The sequence below is a fragment of the Hippopotamus amphibius genome, chromosome 16, assembly GCF_030028045.1.
Source record: "Hippopotamus amphibius kiboko isolate mHipAmp2 chromosome 16, mHipAmp2.hap2, whole genome shotgun sequence".
Taxonomy (NCBI): Eukaryota; Metazoa; Chordata; class Mammalia; order Artiodactyla; family Hippopotamidae; genus Hippopotamus; species Hippopotamus amphibius.
This window is the reverse complement of record NC_080201.1, coordinates 51,475,554-51,497,008: the sequence shown is the minus strand read 5'-3', so window position 1 is coordinate 51,497,008 and position 21,455 is coordinate 51,475,554. Positions and strand designations below refer to the sequence as shown.

General features: G+C 37.1%; 1 protein-coding gene across 4 annotated transcripts; it reads right to left on the bottom strand.

Moving 5' to 3' along the window:
* Positions 1 to 6,511: 6,511 nt before the first annotated feature.
* LOC130838656 (zinc finger protein 546) lies at positions 6,512 to 20,162 on the bottom strand. Of its 4 annotated transcripts, XM_057712075.1 has the most exons (7): positions 20,096 to 20,162; positions 19,301 to 19,375; positions 15,138 to 15,224; positions 14,762 to 14,845; positions 13,403 to 13,529; positions 12,097 to 12,192; positions 6,512 to 10,752 (listed from the first exon to the last, which is right to left on the bottom strand). In XM_057712075.1, exons 4-7 carry the CDS (start codon positions 14,777 to 14,779, stop codon positions 8,636 to 8,638), a joined length of 2,358 nt encoding a protein of 785 aa, XP_057568058.1. In that variant the 5' UTR covers positions 14,780 to 14,845; positions 15,138 to 15,224; positions 19,301 to 19,375; positions 20,096 to 20,162; the 3' UTR covers positions 6,512 to 8,635. The 4 variants fall into 4 exon arrangements, with proteins under 4 accessions (XP_057568058.1, XP_057568060.1, XP_057568061.1 ...); XM_057712077.1 differs by lacking the exon at positions 14,762 to 14,845; XM_057712078.1 differs by lacking the exons at positions 14,762 to 14,845; positions 15,138 to 15,224.
* Between the last annotated feature and the right edge of the window lie 1,293 nt (positions 20,163 to 21,455).

Below are 21,455 nucleotides of genomic sequence, written 5' to 3'. Positions count from 1 at the left end.
GTAAGTTTAACAATTGAAACTTCATCTGGGGACTTCTCTTGTGGTCCAGTGAGTAGGACTCCGTGTTCCCAATGCCGGGGGCCCAGGTTCGACCCTTGGTTGGGGAGCTGGATCCCACATGCATGATGCAACTAAGTTCTCATGCTGCAGTTAACAGCCTGCATGCCTCGGTGAAAATCTCCCATGCTGCCGCTAAGACCCAGAGCAGTCTAAATAAATAAATAAATATTAAGAAAACCCCAACTTCATCTGTGTGATTACCCACACTTGTAGACCAAAGGAAAAAAAATATGAACACTTTATGCATAAGATCATGTAATAAAATTCAACATATATTTATGATAATAATATTGTTAGGTAGCAATAGAAAGAATATCCTTACTCTGACAAAGACATCTGCAATACAGCAGGATCATAGTAAGTACTTAATAGTGAAAGCTTTTCCTTTGGGATTGCTACAGGTAAAAATATCTGTTTCACCACTTCTGTTTCTCATATTTTTGGATTTCTGGGCTGTAAATTAAAGTGAAAAAGTAAAATTTACAATAATTGGAAAGAAAGTAACACTATCTTTTATCATTGACAAATTCTATAAATTTTAAGAAGGAAACCAATGGAATTGTTGGCTAAATTATTAGAATTATTAAGAGCTGATTCCAAAGATTACTGAAAGCACAGTTAGTATGAAAATCATCTGGATTTCATATGTCAGAATGAAGATAGTTTTTAAGTGCAATATAGATAATGACACCATTTAAATAGCATAAAATATGTTGAACAAAGGACTTAATATATGTTAACAGATGTGTAAAACCTCTAAGAGGAAGCAGTTATAAATTGATGTAAATGTGATTAAAGCATTTAAAAATTTTATTTATTTATTTGGCTGTGCTGGGTCTTTGTTGTGGCATGTGGAATTTAGTTCCCCGACCAGGGATCAAACCTGAACCCCCTGCATTGGGAGCATGAAGTCTTAGCCATTGGACCACCAGGGAAGTCCCAAGCATTTTCAAATGAAAATGATATATGATAATTTGAGGAAAAGGGTGTTTTATAAAAACAGAATAATGCAGGGAAACAAAAGCAAGGATAAGATGATTAGCAAAGAGGTCAAGTATTGAATGTGAGAGGAAAATATATCAAATGTAAATAAATATCAATTAAGGTATAGAGAATAAAGAAGAGATATAAAAGAAAACATTAAGGGGAGGTATCAGCTAATTCATGGAATATATGGAATTTTCAAGTAGTTACTAATAAACTGAAAAGTCAACATACAATGAGGAAAGTGTGATACAGTTTTTAAATGAAACAAAATTGAGTGAGACAATGAAACAGTAATGGAGCTGTAAGAGAGACTAAAAAATAAAACGAAAAAAATGAAAGTAAAAGCAACACATGAAAGAAGGGAGAAATAGGGACAATAATGTAAGAAAGAAGGTAAATTATACTTATATCAAACAGAAAACTAAAGAAGGTTAAACTGAAAAAAAAAAGGAAGTCTCTGTAAAAAAGCTTAGGATGGGCAATGGGAATATTGAAAAGGTCTTCATACCTCCATCTCATTCTCGAGGCTAAGTGACACAGATCCTTTCTAAAAGCATTTGGCTCCCTTAAGAATGTGGAACATCTTGAAAGACTGGGTCTGACTGGCAAAGACTGTATATCAGGGACAAGATGGCAAAACTTCTTCTAGTGGATCACCTTGTCACCTGCTGCCTTCATGACCTTGTTTATGAAGTTCATGAAGACATCAGCAGGTCATCCTGATGCACCCAGAGGAGCAACAAATTGCTCTCCCAGATGCAGAAGAATTCTCCTGATAAACTTATCACCATCTGAGTGCAAAGTCACCATTTGGGGAAGTACATTTTCCCCAGTTGAACTGCATCATAAAGTTAACTTCAGAATCCAGGAAAGTGATCAAAGTTAGTTTTCACTCATCTGATTGAAATTCCCACAGGACTTGATAATATTTGACTTTAGAACAGCTCCTCAGAGAACACCTACACTTTCTCACCTCAGGCTGTTGTGCCTCTTGCTTTTACAGTTTGCTTTTTCCACAGTTTTATTGAGATATAATTGACACAAAACACTGTGTAAGCTTAAAGTGTACAATGTGATAATTTAAAAAACTTTTTAAAAAATTTATACAATTTTTAAAGGTTATACTCCATTTACAGTTTTTACAAAATATTGGCTATATTCCTTGTGTTGTACAATACATCCTTGTAGTCTGTCTTACACCCAATATTTTGTACCTCCCACTCTCCAACCCTATGTTTTCCCTCTCCCCCTCTCCTCACTGGTAACCAACCACTAGTTTGTTCTCTATATCTGTGACTCTGCTTCTTTTTTGTTATATTCACTAGTTTGTTGTACTTTTTAGATTCCACATATAAGTGATATCATATAGTATTTGTCTTTCTTTGTCTGACATTTCACTTAGCAAAATGTTTTCAAAGAACTACCTGTTAGCTTCATTGATCTTTTATATTGTTTTTTTCCCCTCTATTTCAATTATTTTTACTCTGATCTTTATTATTTCTTTCCTTCTGCTAATTTTGGACTTTGTTTTTCTTTTCTAGTTTCTTTATGTGTAAGACTAGATTAACATTTTTCTTGTTTCTTGAGGTAGGCTTGCATCACTATAAATTTCTCTCTTAGAACTGCATGTGCTGTGTCTCACAGATTTTGGATTGTTGTGTTTCCATTTTCATTTCTATCAAGGTACTTTTGATTTCCTCAGTGACCATTGGTTGTTTAGGCGAATAGTTGTTTAGTGTCCATGTGTTTGTGTTTATTTGCAGTTTTTAAAAAGTACTCAATTTCTAGTTCTGTATCATTGTGGTTGGAAAAGATGCTTGGTATGATTTCAATATTCTTAAATTTACTGTGATGTTTTGTGGCCTAGCATGTGACCTACCCTGGAGAATGTTCCATATGCACATGAAAAGAATGTGTATTCTGCTGCTTTTGGATGGAATGTTCTGTATATATCTATTAAGTTCATATGCTCTAATAAGTCATTTAAGGCAGTGTATCCTTATTGATTTTCTGTCTGGATGATCCATTGAGTGGGGTGTTAAAGTCCCCTACTATTAATGCACAAGCTTCAATTTCTCCCTTTATGTCTATTAATATTTGCTCTATATATTTAGGTGCTCCTCTCTTGGGTACATATATATATATTTACAATTGTTATATCTCATGTTGAACTGATCCCTTTATCAACATGTAATATCCTTTGTCTCTTGTTACAATCTTATTTTAAAGCTTTCTTTTCATTTGCATTTGCATGGAATAGCTTTTTCCATCCCCTCAACTTCAGTCTGTGTGTGTGTCCTTAGATCTGAATTCTCATGTAGCAGCATTTATGGGTCTCACTTTTGTATCCAGTTAGCCACTCTATGTCTTTCGATTGGAGCATTTGTTCCATTTACATTTAAAGTAATTGTTGAAAGGTATGTACTTATTGTCATCTTGTTAATTGTTTTAGGGTTGTTTTTGTAGTTCTTTTTTGTTCCTCTCTCCTTCTTTTGTTCTCTTCCCCTTGTGATTTGATGACTATCTTTAGTGTTGTGTTTGGATTCCTTTCTCTTTTTCTCTGTGTGTATCTATTATATGTTCTTGGTTTGTGGTTATGATGAGAATCTATCTACCTACCTACCTATCATCTGTCTATCAGAATCTAAGTCGATAATCTCTTATGTTTGAACACATTTTAACAATTCTGCCTTTTTAATACACTACATGTTTGATTTTTTAACATCATATTTTACATCTTTTTGTTTTGTGTATCCCTTCACTACTTATTGTGGATATAGATGATTTTACTAGTTTTGTCTTCTAATCTTCTGACTAGCTTTTTAAGTGGTTAATCTACCATGTTTACTGTATGTTTGCCTTTACCCATGAGATTTTTCCTTTCTTATTTTTCATATTTCTGGTTCTGGTCTTCTCTTTTTTTCTTAGGTCAGAATTTATAGTTGTTTATATCTATGATCCATCTCAATTTAATTTCTGTGTATGCTGTTAGGTATAGGTTGAGGTTAACCTCCCCACCAAGTTTATCCAGTTGTTCCAGCACCATTTGTTGGAAGAACTGTCCTTTCCCCCACTGAATTGCCTTAAATTTTTTTAGGAAATTCAAATAGTGTAAATCTATTTCTTGATTCTCTATTTTGTTCCACTTATATATTTGTTTATCATTATACCAATACCACATTGTTTTGATTATTCTAGCTTCATAGTAAACCTTGAGTTCAGGTAGCATAAATCCCCCAACATCGTTCCTCTTTTAAAATATTACCTAAGCATTCTAAGTCTTTTGCATTTCCATATATGTTTTACAGTCAACTTAGCACCTTCTACAAAAATGCCTGTTGGGATTTTGATTACATTCCATTGAAAGTACATATAAATTTAAGAGTTGCCTTTTATACATTTTGGATCTTCTCATGCATGATTATGGCATATCTTTCCACTTATTTAGGTATTCTCTAGCTTCTCTCAGCAAAACTGTATAATTTTCAAGCAGTAGTCCTGCATGCATTTTGTTAAATTTATTGCTATGTATTTTATGTTCTCTAAAAATGGAACTTTTCTCTTTTACATTTCATTTTCACTATTTTGGTGTAATATAAAAATTCAGTTTGGGGGTATATATTGTTGTTGAAACTATAAATCCTTCCCACAAAGAAAACTCCAGGCTCAGATGGTTTCAATGGCAGTTTGACCCAGAATTGAAGAAATAATATGAATCTTACAATATCTCTTTCAGAATATGAAGAAAGAATACTTTCCATCTTACTCTATGACATCAACTTAACTGATACTAAAACCTAAGAAAGAGATCATAAGAAAAAAATTACAGACCAATATCAATAATAAGCATACCCACAGAAATCTCCCCAAAACAATCAGCAAATGAAATTCAGCAATATATATAAAGGGTAATACATCATGACCAGGTGGGCATAACCTAGGAACACAAGGCTGGTATGACATTCTAAAATGAATCAAAGCAATTCACCACATTAAAGGTGGAGAGAAACAAAAGATCATGTCAATAGTTGCTGTTTATGTATTTGACAAAATTCAACACCATTCATGATAAAGCTCTCAATAATTTAGGAATGAAAGAAAACTTTCACAATCTAATGAAGGATATCTATGGAAATGAACAGCTAACATAAGACTTCATGATAAAATGTTGAATGCTTTCCCCCTAAGGTCAGAAACAAGGTCCATTTTGAGTGCTTCTTCAACACTGTCCTTGCCTGTGCAATAAGGCGAGTGAAGGACATGAAAGGAAATAAAAATGAGAAAGTAACTATCTTTATACATCTTGACTGTGTTTATAGAAAACTCTGTTTAAAAAAAAAAACCCTTTTAGAACGACATGAATTTATAGCAAGGGTATCAAATACATGGTCAATATAAATATAAAAATTCATCAGGGACTTCCCTGGCAGTCGTTAAGATGCTATGCTTCCATTGCAGGGGGCATGGGTTTGATCCCTGGTTGGGGAACTGAGATCCTGCATGCCACTCAGCATGGCCAAAAAATAGAAAAAAAACTTCATCATATTTTAGAGACAAATTGTTTCTAGTTTTTAAAGAACTGTTAATTACAATTCTAAAATCTTATCAAAGAAAAAGGAAACTATAATACTGCCTTACATGTGATTATAGATGGAAAAATTCTAAATAAGATATTACCAAATAAACTTCAGCAGTATGACAAAAGTCACAGTATATTACCAGAATTGTTTAAAATTCAATTTTAAATAAGAACAAATCAATGCATCAATAAATTTGTATCTAGAAACTAATAAAAACAAATTGATACATGAATAAATTTAAGGTGAAAAACACAAGTTTATACCAATAGATAACAAAACAGCCTTTGACAAAATTCAGTAGTCACTACCAAACAAAATAGGTATCCTCTGGTCCCCTACAAATTTTGAAGGAAATTATTTAGAGGCAACAAAGAGAGTTTATCTCCAAATAGAGTGAACATTATATAAAATGATTAAATGTTGGGAAATTTCCATTAAATTCGGAGAAACTGATGACTGCTACCACCATAGTATTCAATCTTGTTCTGAAGAGTCTATTTATCACAAGAAGAAAAGTAAAGTAACAAATATAAATATTAGAAAATAAATAAAAATTTATTATACAGATTATATAATTTATAACCTAGAAATTTGTCTCATAAAGACAGAATTAGTGTTCAGTAGATAGATAACTCTTGCTATATTTAAGGTAGGAGAAATTAATTGCAAATGAACTATCCAGAATGCCACTCAAGTCAATTAGGAAACAAACAAACAAACAAACAAACAGAACAATAATAATGGAGAAAGTCAAGACTTGGAAATTCAAAGTAAAGAAATAATGAGTTGCCAAGAAACACATTTGAAAAAATGCACAACTGAAACTGAAATTTATGAAAATAATATTTATTAAAACTTATACCTAACATGAGGCTGTAGGAATACTCAATTTGATAGAAGTCTAACAATTTGACAATATCTAGTAGAATTGGAAGTGTATGTGATCTATGATCAATTTATCAATATCGAACATAACAAAGACTATATAATGTATGAGTTCTACTTCCACATGTATACAGTTACAGAAAGTCCACATCACACAAACCAATGGTCACAGACAAAGATATTCACTGACGAATATCTGAAATAGTGAAAAATTGTTAAACCCAAACACTAAAAAATAAGAGGTTTAAATAAGTCATGGTATGTTCATATAAAAAAACTAAACCAAATGGGTTTTTAATTTTGTAGAAAGTATCAGCCCTACAGTCAGAGGGCAAGCAACTGGCTGCAGAGGAAGATGTGAGCAACAAAGAAATACACCATGCACTTCCTTTCTCAACATAGCTAAGCATCTACCATGGTTATCTGGAGTGTCCATCTTTAGGGTCACGCTTTTTCAGTTATGGCAGCATTTTCAGTGTGGGTTCACATCCCAAAGAGATTGGGTATTGTGACTGGACTTCCTTAGTAAAGTTTGAGATACAGTAGAATAAACAAGTTAAGCAAATTTTCTTTATTGTATACCTACTAAGTTCTTTGATAGTGTGATAATAAGCATTTTTTTTCTTAGAAGGGATTTAGTATTTAGAACTTCATGACCACAGAACTTTTTTCAAGTACCATTAAGTGCTACTGTTCCCAAAGACATTCTTTTAGGTATCTTGGGTTAAGGCACTGGTTATCTATCTGTAATATTACAGATATGGTACTGCTGTTAATCTCCTTTGGTGTGAAGTTATATAGTGATTAAATAGGAGTCAGTCTTTATTCTTGGAGTTGCATGATATATATAGAGAGAGGTGAAATGTCATGATGTCTATATTTATACTCAAATACTACAGCAAAAATGTGTCAAAATTATACAGAAGCAAACCAAATATGACATTTTAACAATTACTGAATCTAAAGAAGCCATACCAGTGTTCACTGTACTATTCTTTTATTTTTACCAAATGGACAGTGGTCTTTTCATCGTTAGTTTCTAATTTATCATGAATTTGGGGCAGAAAAGCAGAGTATAACATGTCTGCTTTATGGATTATAAAAGAAAAAGCATTACAGCTCTCCCTGATTCTTCAAAAGCTTTCTCTTATAATCTCTACATTTAGCAACTCCAGAGATTTCTTTCTCACTTTAGTTTTCTGAAATGACTTCTGAAATTTAGAAGTGAAAGTTTATTTTACTAAACTTTATCCATAATTATTAATTTAAGTAAACAAAATGAAAGGTAGTGGACAGTTTTTACTAATTCTTTATATTCATAGGGTCTTCCTTCTCACACGAATTTACTAATATCACTGATAATAAAATAATATTTATTGAACACATTCTCTTCTAAAGGTTTTGTTTTTTATTAACATTTCATCCTTACAAAAGTACTATTAGGTAGGTACTATAATCACCACTTTAAAACTGAGGCACAAAGGGAAGTAGTGTCTTGCCAATACCACACAAGCAGGGGTGGAATTATGAGAACTATAGTAAAGATTTGCCATGGCTAAAGTCTTTTCCCACAACTGTTACATTAACAGAATTATTTTCTGTTACAATGCTATATAAAGTGTGGTCCACATACTGATGCTGGTCCACAGATTATTTGCTTCTGGTCTGCAGTGAGTGAAAGTATAGACACACTAAGAGCAAACATTTAGAGACATTTACAGAAAAACGACAGAGCTAATTTATGTCTGTTAAATCCAATAATAAAAAACTGCGGGCTTTCATCTTGTATGTTTGTTTTTCTTTCAATTTCATTTATCTGATAATCCAGTTTCACTGTATCTTGTAAAAGTATTGGTCAACAACCATTTTTGAGGGGGGGGCGTATCCTTCATCTTGGTTTGAGATGCATTGCAGCAGTATCATTCTCTAAAGTTAACCAAGACTGGATAATGCTATAATTTTTCAACTCTTTAAGTCAATATATGTAGTATAAAACTATTTCTGTTAAGTTTTAAGCATGAAGCAAAAAGGATTCCCACATGTTCCCTGACAAGTAGAAATTTTCTTAGGTATGAATTCTCTGTTGTTATAAAAAGCATTTTCTAAAGGCCACTGTATCCCCTTTACATTATGTATAGGGGTTCCTCACTAATATGATTTCTCTGATGTAGAGTGAGTTGATCACTACGAATAAAGGCCTTCCCACATTCTTTACATTTATAGGGTTTCTCACCAGTATGAATTCTGTGATGTCGTGTAAGTTCTGACTTAACACTAAAGGCCTTCCCACATTCTTTACATTTATAGGGTTTCTCACCAGTATGAATTGTGTGATGTCGAGTAAGTTCTGCTTGAAGACGAAAGGCATTCCCGCATTCTTTACACCCATAAGGTTTCTCACCAGTATGAAGTCTAAAATGTTGAGTAAGATGATATCGGCGACTAAAGGTCTTTCCACATTCCTTACATTCATATGGAATCTCACCAGTGTGAATTCTCTGATGTAAGGTAAGTTGATAACTACAAATAAAAGCATCCCCGCATTCATTACATATGTAGGGTTTCTCACCAGTGTGGATTCTGTGATGTTGAGTAAGATGATAGTGCCGACTAAAGGTCTTCCCACATTCTTTACATTCATAGGGTTTCTCACCAGTATGAATTCTGTGATGTTGGGTAAGATGATTGCTACGGATAAAGGCTTTCCCACATTCCTGACATTTATAGGGCTTCTCACCAGTATGAATTCTGTGATGCTGAGTAAGTTCTGTTTGAAAGCGAAATGCCTTTCCACACTCTTTACATATATAGGGTTTTTCACCAGTATGAATTTTATAATGTTGAGTAAGATTGTAGCGACGACTAAAAATCTTCCCACATTCCTTGCATTCATAGGTGCTCTCATTGGTGTGAATTCGGTGGTGTGAAATAAGTTGATTGCTACGAATAAAAGCCTTCCCACACTCCTTGCATTCATAGGGTTTTTCACAAGTATGAATTCTGTGATGTCTGGTAAGTTCTGCTTGAAGACGAAAGGCCTTCCCACATTCTTTACATCCATAGGGTTTCTCACCAGTATGAATTCTGTAATGTTGAGTAAGATGATAGCGACTACTGAAGGTTTTCCCACATTCCTTACATTCATAGGGAGTCTCACCAGTATGAATCCTCAGATGTAAAGTGAGTTGATAGCCACAAATAAAGGCCTTCCCACATTCCTTACATTCATAGGGTTTCTCTCCAGTATGAATTCTACAATGCCGAGTAAGTTCTGTTTGGAGACGAAAGGCTTTTCCACATTCTTTACAGTCATAGGGTTTCTCACCAGTATGAATTCTCTGATGTCGAATAAGTTCTGCCTGAAAACTAAAGGACTTACCACATTCTTTACATTCATAGGGTTTGTCACCAGCATGAATTTTCTGATGTTGAACAAGGTATGAGCCATGACTGAAGGCCTTCCCACATTCATTACATTTATAGGGTTTTATGCCAGTATGAATTTTCTGATGTTGACTAATATGTCGTTGTACCCTAAAGGTCTTTCCACAAATCTTACATTCATAAGGCCTCTCACCAGTATGAATTCTTTGATGTTCAGTAAGCTGGTAATGAAGTCTAAAGGCCTTCCCACATTCCTTACATTCATAAGGTCTCTCCCCAGCATGAATTGTCTGATGTACTCTAAGGTCTCGAACACGACTAAAGGCCTTCCCACATTCCTTACACTCATAGGGTTTCACACCAGAATGTATTCTCTGATGTTCAGTAAGGTGATAATGAAGCCTAAAGGTCTTCCCACAATTGTTACATTCATAGGGTCTCTCCCCAGCATGAATCGTCTGATGTACCCTAAGGTCCCCCACACGACAAAAGGTTTTCCCACATTCCTTACATTTATAGGGTCTCTCACCAGTATGAATTCTAAGATGTTGAATAAGGTATGACTGTTGTCCAAAAGCCTTCCTACATTCCTTACATTCATATGATTTCTCTATAGCATGAATTTTCTGATGTAGAGGAAAAGATATATGTTTTTGGATTAACATTTGACGAGCACATCTCATTTGATGTCCCTCTTGTCTCTCAAACTCAAGTTTGCACTGCAAATCATTTCTGAAAATGGGGTCCTCATGGATGTAGGTTTTACTTTTGTCTACTGTCTGCAACTGAGACAAATATATTTCACAAATATTCTTTTCTGGAAATAACTTCTTGGTGACATACTCAGACTCCAAATCTGAAAACAAGCAAACAAAAAAAACAAAGACAAAAAGGAAACAAATGCTGTGATGTGATTTTTCTGTATTGGGGGTAGAATAAAGGATTGCATCTCTTAGTTGAAATAAAATATAAACTAAAACCAACACACATTAGAAGAAAAGGTTTGGAGCAGGGGTCAGCAAACTATTGCTGTAAAGAGCCGGAGAGTAAAAATTTTAGGCATTGTAGGGCATGTAGTCTTTGTCACAATTACTCAGCTCTGCTGTTATAGCTCAAAGGCAGCCCCTAGACAGTATATAATTGAATAAGTGTAGCTATGTTGTAATACCACTTTATTTATGGACACTGAAATAATTTCATAAAATTTTTAAGTTTCACAAAATGTTTGTGAAACATAATTCTGATTTTTTTTCAATGAGTAAAAATGTAAAAACCAATTTTAGCATGTGAGCCATACAAAATCAGATGGTGAGCTCTTTCGCCCATGGGCCTTAGTTTGCTGGATCCTGACTTAGAGAACTCTAAATTGTTGTAATTCAATCTGAAAGATGGCAAAAGACTTCAGAAAATGATGTGACTCTAAAAGAGGGTAAAATAAGTGATTAGAAGAACAAGTTAAGTCAGTGGTCTTCCTGCTTAAGATGCATGTAGGGGAGTTCCTTACATATATTGCTCTTTATGCACCAACCCAGACAAATGGAATCAAAATCTATATGAACAAGTCCTGAATCTCTGCGTTTTTAATCTTTTTCATCAGATGACTCTGATGCAGATCACTTTGAGAAACTGTACCTAATTATTTCCCCAAAGATTTCTTCTTACCCTTAGAATAAAATGCAACCAAATTACCACAGATAAACATATAACCACCATATTGCCTGACTTCTCTGTACTGGGTATCTTCTTTACTACAACATCAACACCTCTATGACAGTAGGAATCTATATCAATAGATTCAACCTAAATCAGGCACAGTGCTGATTTCAAGTAAATAGGAAATATATGTTGAATAAAATAACTTTAGGCAATGGGGAAATGAATAGAAGTGTAACTATAAAAGAGGACTTGAAAATATAGGTAAAGTGGTTATCAATGGAGAAGAAAGAAGGTGGTTCCCTTTTTGAAATGGGAAGAAACATAAGAGAAACAAGGAGCATGGCAAATGCGGGTAAAGACTGGCGCTTTTAGGAGCTCACATTGAGAGGACATTAATGTTTTCCCAGATTTCAGGCCTTTCCCCCACAGGCCTTGGGCCTTTGAAAGGAGCTTTCCAAACAACATCTCAGGGCCATGCCTCTCCCTGACTCAAAGGGCTATAACTTGTGATGGCATCCCCCTTGTTTGATTTGTCATCACTGACCTGTGTACCAACTACTTGTTCCTTCTCTCACTACCATCCAGGGCTCTTTCTCTTGTTCCAATAAAGTAATCACGTCTGGCTTAGGAGTGGAACATCCTGGTCATAGGAAAGAAATGCCACATAATTTAAAACAAACAAACAAACAAACAAAACCCTGTAAGTTCAAAATGACTCAATTTAGACTTGGTTACATTTATATTAAACTGTAGGTCAAAACAGTATGAAAAAGGCCATTGAAGAATATTGACATTTAGATGGACTCATGGTCATAGGATAGGGGAGGGTAAAGGTCTGGTCTGCTTTTATAGGCAGTATAGACAGGGGTTGAGGACATAGGCAATGGAGCCCTGTGGTCTGGATTCAGATCCTCTGTCACCCACCAGCTGTTATTCTTTCCATGTGTTATGCTTTTATCAATGCAAATGGGGCTAATATTATGTGCTCTGTAACAAGAGAAGCCACTACACTGAGAAGCCTGTGCACTACTATGAAGAGTAGCCCCCACTTGCCACAACTAAAGAGAAAAGCTTGCGCCCAGCAACAAGGATCCAACACAGCCCCAAAAATAAATTAAAAAAAAAAGAATAAAAAATTCAAAATGGGGCTAATATTACCTGCTTCATAGGGCTCTTGTGAGAATTAAATGAATTAATATACGTAAAGGCTTGCAAGGATGCCTAGCATGCACTATTATTTTTGTTGTTGTTCTTACTATTTTCGTAAAAGAAAAATACTGTTTCCTGAAATGCTTCCAAGTTCTTCCTCAGAATTCTTTCAATAGAAAATGCAAAATTCACAGACTAGAATTTGGAAGCACAAAGTAGGCTGAAGAGAGTATGTCCCTTCTCAGATGGGATGTGTTTGCTTGAATTTTAAATGGATATTGTTAGCCCAGTTCACCACTATATAAAATGCAGAGGCTCATCTGATCACAAAAACACAAAACACTGAGACTAGCTAATCTCTTTTCAAGTGAGTCAGACATGAACGTAGAGCAGCTACAGGAATTCTGAAAAAATGCATCACACGACACCTGGCTTTTCTGAAAATGTTGTGGGACTCAAATCCAGGAATAACTTAGAAAAACAGGCAACTCTAGGAAGAACCCGAGGGAAGAGAAAAGGTCACTGAAGGATAGAGTAGATGGTGCTTAACCAAATGCCTATTTCCAACCCAATAATACTCAAACTATTTGTTTCAAAATAGGGGGCTGACATTCAGCTGGCGTCTTAAAGGAGTGTTCTGAAATTCAACAAGGGAGCAAACTGATATTGCAGAAGACAGTTATTTGCACAGATATTCTTACCCAATGAGACTAAGTTGCTATAGTTCTCCAACATCACATCCCTGTACAGGGCCCTCTGAACAGGGTCCAGGCACTCCCACTCCTCCTGCGAGAGGTCTATGGCCACGTCCCTGAACGACAAGGACATCTGAAATGACAGACCCATGTATTATAAACAATGTTTTAAATTTATTTTCAAGATAGACAATTGCTTTGCAGGAAAGAGGCAATACAGCAAGCAGTAATCTGGTTTCAAACCCATGACAATTAGGGAAGAATAAGAAAATCAGTTACTTCTAAAGTGGAGTGCCTATATGCCTTTAAAGAATACAGTTGATACATAAGAATGTTCTGTATACCATGGGATAACAGAATCATCCAAGGTTCGAGGAATGAATAAAATAATCAAATTTCCCCAATGAAATGAAATCATATAAATAAGCACACTGACTATCATGTTACTGCCATTTAAATTATGAATAAATGTGAGTTCCATTCTCTTTTCCCTTCAAAGAATTAAAACAAAAGAGAAATAATGAATTGTTTTTCCCCAAAAGTACTCTAAAATCTCTCTTAGAAAACAGGACGCGATTGATATGTGATTTCCTTAAAACTCAGGTTCAAGACATGGATAGACCTAGAGACTGTCATACAGAGTGAACTGAGTCAGAAAGAGAAAAACAAATATCATATATTAACACATATATGCGGAATGTAGAAAAATGGTACAAATCAACTGGTTTGCAAGGCAGAAATAGAGACACAGATGTAGAGAACAAACATATGGACACCAAGTGGGAAAGCGGGGAGGGTTGGGGGGGAATGAATTGGGAGATTGGGATACCAAATTGTACACTCTATGCAGTTTATTGTATGTTAACTGTATCTCAATAAAAGTTCTTAAAAAAAAAACTCAGGTTCATCATTATGCAAGATAATGTCATAAGCATTTTTTCTTATTGTAACAAATGATGAACTCTTTAGTTAATTTATTTACTGGCTGGCTATTCATCCATCTTGTGGATATATAAGACTAATCCTTCTCTCATATTTAGGCATTTAGGTTGGACAAGATGTCTAAGGTCTTCCCCAGTCCTGTTAGCCTTTCTTCATTCCTGCTATCACCACCATCCCCCAGGAACACTTGCTTGATCCTGAGCTGGAGGATGCTGATGTAGGATGATTCACAACGACACTGATGTCACTAGAGACCAGCACACCCTCCCTGACCATAAAATTGACTTTTGTCCTGTTACTCATTGCTCTGGGGACCCCCTGGACCGATTCCCTGAAATCCCCACATGCAGGCCTCATTCACACTCCAATCTAGTCCTATAAGTCTCTTAAGGTATGGGATCTCATCACATGCAAAACACTCACCACGAAATTCCATCTCATCAACCTGCAAAACTCAGGTCTGTGGAGTCTAATGGACCATCATCTCTGTCTCATGGAATCATGACTCTAAGAAGGGAAGTTCAGATATTTCCCTCAAGCAACTTTATCCATCACTGCTCCATCACTGCTCCTAAGAGAGACTGGGCACTTGGAGAGGTGATGAATAGGTGGACACAGGTGAGAGAGAAGAGGGGCAAAGAGGAGGCCACTAGGTTGTGTGACGCCATCTTTCACTGTGATCAGAGCTGCTGGGTGCAGCTTCAGCAATAGGGTTGTCTTAGGAGGAAGTCTCAGGATAATAAAAATGATCACAGGAATTCAAACCCACAACATCTCAAGTGAAGAAATGTGAACTTACATGGGCCATGGTTGTAGAACCGCAAGAACCTGTTGTCCTCTTTGGGCCTCCTCCACTTGAAAAGCACAGAGTCCAGAGAAGCCAGGACTGGGGGAGGAACAAGAAGCTTTGAGATCAGGTGTGTCTCAAAGAAATCCCAAAGTAACTTTAGTTAATATGATCCTGTTTTGCCTTCATTCTACTTCCATCCCTACAGGGCCCCACATACAAATTAGGAGAGAAAAGAGGAGCTTGGATGAAGCCAAACCTTCCCTATGCCACAGGGAACCACCCACACAAGTACAGATACAGAGCAGAGGCCTCCTGCATGAAGCCAGACCAGGAACTCCAGCAGAAGGGTCTCTAGTGCACCCCAATTTCTGATGATGTTGAGCTGTAGCTGTTCCTTTAGTTTCACTTTGAATCTAACATCATGAGACGAACTAAGATATGAAGTTGTGTTATGCAATATGATAGCCACATATGGCTATTTAAATCAAATCAAATTTTAAACTAAGTAAAAAATAAAATTAAAAGTTCAGTGCTTCAGTTGCAGCAGCCACATTTCACGGGCTTGATAGCCTCATGTGGCTAGTAGCTACCATATAGGGGAATGTAAATATAGAACATATCCATCACCACAGAAAGTTCTACTGGACAAAGCTGGTATGAATCATACAGCCTAAATTCCATTTTTCACTACAGAGTTCCCCTGAACTCACAATAATTTGGTCAAAACCTGACAGACCTTTCTAGAGAAATAATATCTCCTTCCTATGAACTCCTAAGGCATGTGACCTGAATTTCTCCAGTGGCTTTATTACCTCCTCGCTCATGCTTATTCTGTCTATTCTGATTTTATATTATTTGCTGTATAACAAGAAACTTAAGGGATAGTAACTGTTTCACTGCTTGTATTCCTCTAACTACTATCACAAGATTCAGTGTACTGTGAGCCCTTATGTCTGTTATTTGACCAAAATTCCATTTTTAGGCAGTTTTTCTTAGCACACTAAGATACATCTTAGCACAAGATGTTTATCATACAACTTAGAGTAATCAACTGTTAGAAAAATAAAAAGCTACAGGAGGCAACAGGTTAAATCAATTCCCTGGCGGTCCAGTGGTTAGGATTCTGTGCTTTCACTGCCGAAGGCCGGGGTTCAGTCCCTGGTTGGGGAACTAAGATCCTGCAAGCAGCGCAGTGCAGCCAAAAAACAAAACAAAACAAAAGTATATAAAATGAAGGGAGGGATTATAACGTCAATCATAATACAGTGTTGTCAGACTTTCAGAATGTGAGTCCTAGCCTGACAGCTACCAACTTTTCAGTTAGTTCATTGATAAGCTAGGGATAAAAATAGCACCAACCTCCTCCAGTTGCCATGAAGATTGGGATATTACATGGACACCAGTTAATGACATATAATTACTAAATAAAAATTAGATGGCATTGTTATTAGATAAAATTATTTTCTTTTTTTATAGTAAAATTTGAGTCTCATGCCCACTCTTTTTTATAATGACATTTGAAATATTTTAGAGGCAAGGCTTGGAAGTGCTAACTGAATCTCTCCTCATCCCTGCAGTTACCAAGGAAGAGACACCATTCTTCAACATAAAGCTTAAGTAAAGAACCTAATAAGGTTCTAATAATGGAGAATGTTAATAAGAGGTTCAGTCTTACTCTCCTGTCCTATGTAAAGATTTACATGAATATTTATAGTTATTACCATCTTATTCTGTTTTCCACTATTATAAATCTGTCTTCTAAAATGTTATTTGCGGGCTTCCTAGGTGGCGCAGCGGTTAAGAATCCGCCTGCCAATGCAGAGGTCACGGGTTCGATCCTAGCTCCAGGAAGATCCCACATGCCGCGGAGCAAGTAAGCCCGTGTGCCAAAAAAAAAAATAAATAAATAAATAAATAAATAAAATGTTATTTGCATTAAAAGATACTTGGACTGGAGAGGGTATTGCTATGTCCTGTGAGAGCAATTTTATCTTAAAAAAGTGTAATCTTGAAGGTTATCTTATTTGGTAAACTCTACTATAATAATTAGTCTGAATTCATTTATATAACCCTAAAAGGTGTAAATCTGGAGGTATAAATACGTGGAAGGTTTATAAAACTAGTGGGTTCATTGGCACTTTCCTCTTCTTCCTATATTCATGGAGGTATAAGAAACCTATGGTAGAATTACTTTTTCTAAATAGTAGTTGGGGAGTCTGTGTCCTTTGAATGTTCAATTAGAACAATTTCTATTGTGTGCGTGCACGCACACACACACACACACACAGCTGGAGAAAAAAAAATTTGCTAAAATAAACCTCCCCAAAAAGAATTTGAAAAGGAATAGATACATGTATATGTATAACTGAATCACTTTGCTGTACACCTGAAACTAACACAACATTGTTAATCAACTATACTCCAATATAAAATAAAAAGTTAAAAAAAAAGAAATTATGAATTTAGCTTCAAAACTTCAATTCTACCAACTGGGATGTAAATATTTTGGAACTCACTACAATTGGCTAAGGGAGAACTGAGAATGTCATTACCTAAGAAAAGACTTCTAGTAGAATTCTAATAAATCTGGCTCAACAAATCACTCCTCATGAAATTTTTATTGTTTATTATTACACTTTTTTTGTTACTTTGATCTGAATGAGATGTTCCCAAATAAAATCCAAAAGCACAGTATAAAAAAAAAACTCCCCAAAGTATTAATAGTGGTGCTGGGGCTATTTTAACTTTCTTTTTTATAAGCCCCTCATGTAATATAATTGAATAACTGATTCTTTTTGCAAAAAAATGAGCATTAATTCCATAATCTTAAGTATACAATAAATCTATGTCGAATTTCAAAATATTTGAAAATTCTTAGAAGCAAATCTGTTTGACATGTGTGGGAACAGTAAGGGAATCAGTATGACCACTATAATAAAGCCTAACAATTCTTGAAGATTCTTCTTCAATACAATAAGAACCTTTTACTGACAAAATTCTCCTCTGAATGGACATGTCAGATGAGGGGCATGTGCAGACTAAATGAGAAAATTTGGGCAAAGCAGACAGAACAGTATTTGGTTCTTCTTCTCCTTCTCCACTGAATAATCAATTGAAATGTCACTTTGGAAATAACCCTTGTAAAATGTCTCTGAATCCCAATAATAGTAAGTGACATTCATATAAAATTTAACATTGGAATATTATTGTTCATCACAATGAATACTGCTTTACTCATACGTGCATTTTGTTTCTTTTGACAAACTCTATAAACATAAATCTCAACCCGTTGATTCCTTGGAAGAACCCCCTGCCTATGATGACACAGATTTCCATGCTCAGACTTCCAATCACATTCCTGCTCCTAAACACCTTAAAAAACAGATGCCCATGTCACTTACTTACTGATACCAGTCAGATTACCTCTGGCCTTGCCTTACTTAAAAAAATTTTTTTTAATTTATTTTTAGTGGTGTTGGGTCTTTGTTGCTGAGCATGGGCTTTCTCTAGTTGTGGCAAGCGGGAGCTACTCTTCATTGTGGTGCAGGGGCTTCTCAGTGCCATGGCTTCTCTTGTTGCAGAGCACATGCTTGGGCTTCAGTAGTTGCAGTGAGTGGGCTCAGTAATTGTGGCTTGTGGGCTCTAGAGCACAGGCTCAGTAGTTGTGGCGCACGGGCTTAGTTGCTCTGTGGCATATGGGATCTTCCCAGACCAGGGATCAAACCCCTGTCCCCTGCATTGGCAGGCAGATTCTTTTTTTTTTTTTAAGAAATTTTATTGAGATACAGTTAACATACAATAAACTGCATATATTTAGAGTGTACAATTTGGTATTTTTTTCTTGTTAGTAATGTATATATGGCAATCCCAATCTCCCAATTCATTCCCCTCCAACCCCTCTTGCCTTACTTTTAAACTTAGATTCTGCAGAAGATCAATGATGTGATTCCACTTAAATATTAATCTCAAATCAAACAAAGCTTTAACTTTAGACTCCAGGATATATATTTCTTACTGTTATAAAAAGCGAGTGAGGGGGCCATGCAGGTGGCCCTTCATTGGGAAGGAAGGCCTAGAATAGGCCACTGGACATTTCAGGAAAAGAAAAGCAAATCTTTCCATGTACTAAAAACAAAAATGCATTTATGAACAAAGAGGAAGTAGAAACTCACCTGATCTGTACTTTTAGATGTGCAACAACAATTTTTCCCTCCTCCTCAGGATCCTTCTTGTGGAGGATGGCAGGACTGGGAAAGAAGGAAATCATGAGACACCAGGCCTTTCTTAGAGCACAGATAGATGGAGAATGTCCCCTCCATGGCCACATCAGACCTGACCTCACACATATGACCAGATGGGAGAGGGAGGCTGGAACCTGTCTTTGAAATCACAGCCGATTCCTAGGATCAGAGGTATGGGAATGCTGTGGTTCTGAAAAATGTAGCAGCACCCACAGCGCCTCCAAGTAGGAACCCCTCCCACCATTTTGTCCCAGGAGTCTGTCTTGGAGACACTTTTAGCTCTAAAAGTCCCATCCCAAGCCCGGACGTGCCTTTTTGCTTTCTGGGAACCTTTATCCTAGGGTTCAATATTTGACTTTCCTCCTGGGGACATAGGTCTGTGCAGACACCCGGGCTGTGAGGGTAGGGAGGGGAACGCAGCAGGCGACACACCACTGAGCCAAGCACCAGTATCAGACTGACAACCGCGCCCACCGACAGGAGGCCCGACTTGGTCCTGGAAAGCGCGCGTGCGCGTGCACACACACACGCACATGCAACACACACACAGCCTGTCACACTTAGTCACACAATCCCCCTCCTCTTCTCATTCAGGCCTGATACTGCGGGCACGATGCTCCCTGGGCTCCACATTTTGGGCAGCAGCTCCATCCCCACCCTAACCCTAGACGAGTCCTGCTCCACCTCACCCAGCACCAAATTCTCCCCTAGCTTCGACTAACTCACCGCGGGTGGCTGAGCCACCCAGAACCAACGGCTGGGGGCCCTCAGGGTGGAAGTTACCCCACCCCTGGGGCTTCTGGGAAATGTAGTCCACGGCCGGAAGCCGGTGGGCTTGGGCTGTGAGTGCGCAGGCGCAGGCACGCTCGGCCTTGGCTGCTCTAGTCCCGGACGTGGGGACTCGCGTACTTGCGCAGCAAGCTGAGAGAACTCACAGCCAGGGGCTTTCCGGGCTGTGCAGACCTCAAAGGACCTCAAGAGTCTTGACCGCCAAGTGTGTCCGTGGGTGCTGCCCTGAGGCCGAGCGCGTGTGAGGCGGATTCTGTCAGATTCTTACCACCCAGGTGTAGTCCCCTCGCGTGGTACACAGGTGTGTGGCCCTTTTTACCTGGCCTCATGAGCGTGTGTGTGTGTGTGTGTGTGTGTGTTGTGTGTGTACGTGTCTGCACAGCGCGCCGCTCTGAGGGTTGCGAGACCGACTACACCTCTGGCTGAGGGTGAGTTGTGTTTCTGCATGTGTATAATTCTTTGAGTGTAAGACGGTGTGTGCCTGGAGCGGCACCTGACTGGAGGGAGGCCACAGAAAGTAGCCTGGAGTGTGATTGGTGACTGAGCAGTGAGGTGAGAGGCCCGGTTGGAGACTGTGGCTGAAGTGGCTATAAGTGGTTCATCTGCCACCTTTACTGTATGTTTGCCTTTAACCATGAGATTTTTTTCCTTTCATACTTTTCACATTTCTAGTTTTGGTCTTTTCTGCTTAAAGAAGCCCCTTTAATATTTCTTGTAAAGCTGGTTTAGTGGTGCTGAACTTTTTTAACTTTTCCTTGTCTGTAAAACTCTTTCTCCTTCAAATCTGATTTATAGCCTTGCTGGGTAGAGTATTCTTGTTCTAGGTTTTTTCCTTTCATCAAATTGAATATATGGTGCTGCACACTTCTGGACTGCAAAGTTTCTGGTGAAGAGTTAGATTATAGTCTTTGGGGAGTTCCCTTGTATGGAATTATTTGCTTTTCTCTTGCTGCTCTTACCTTATTTTCTTTAATTTTTGCCAATTTAATTATAATGTCTCGATGTGGCCCTCTTTGAGTTGATATTGTTTGAGACTCTGTGCTTCCTGGACCTGGATGTCTGTTTCCTTTATCAGGTTAGGGAATATTTAAGCTCTTATGTCTTCAAATAAGTTCTCTGCTCCTCTCTCTCTATTCTCCTTCTGGGACCCTGATAATGCAGATGTTAGTATGCTTGTTGTTGTCTCTGAGGTTTCTTAAACTATCCTCATTTAAAAAATTCTTCTTTCTGGGAATTCCCTGGTGGTCCAGTGGTTAGGACTCCACGCTTTAACTGCCGGGGGCGTGGCTTCCATCTG

Bases quoted from the DNA above. Each gene is read 5' to 3' on its own strand.
- LOC130838656 (XM_057712075.1), bottom strand. The intron at 12,193-13,402 runs GTAAGAATATCT...TCCTATGACCAG, and splicing joins TAGCAACTTAGTCTCATTGG to GATGTTCCACTCCTAAGCCA. The intron at 10,753-12,096 runs GTCAGTGATGAC...GCTTGTTTTCAG, and splicing joins AACAAGTAGTTGGTACACAG to ATTTGGAGTCTGAGTATGTC.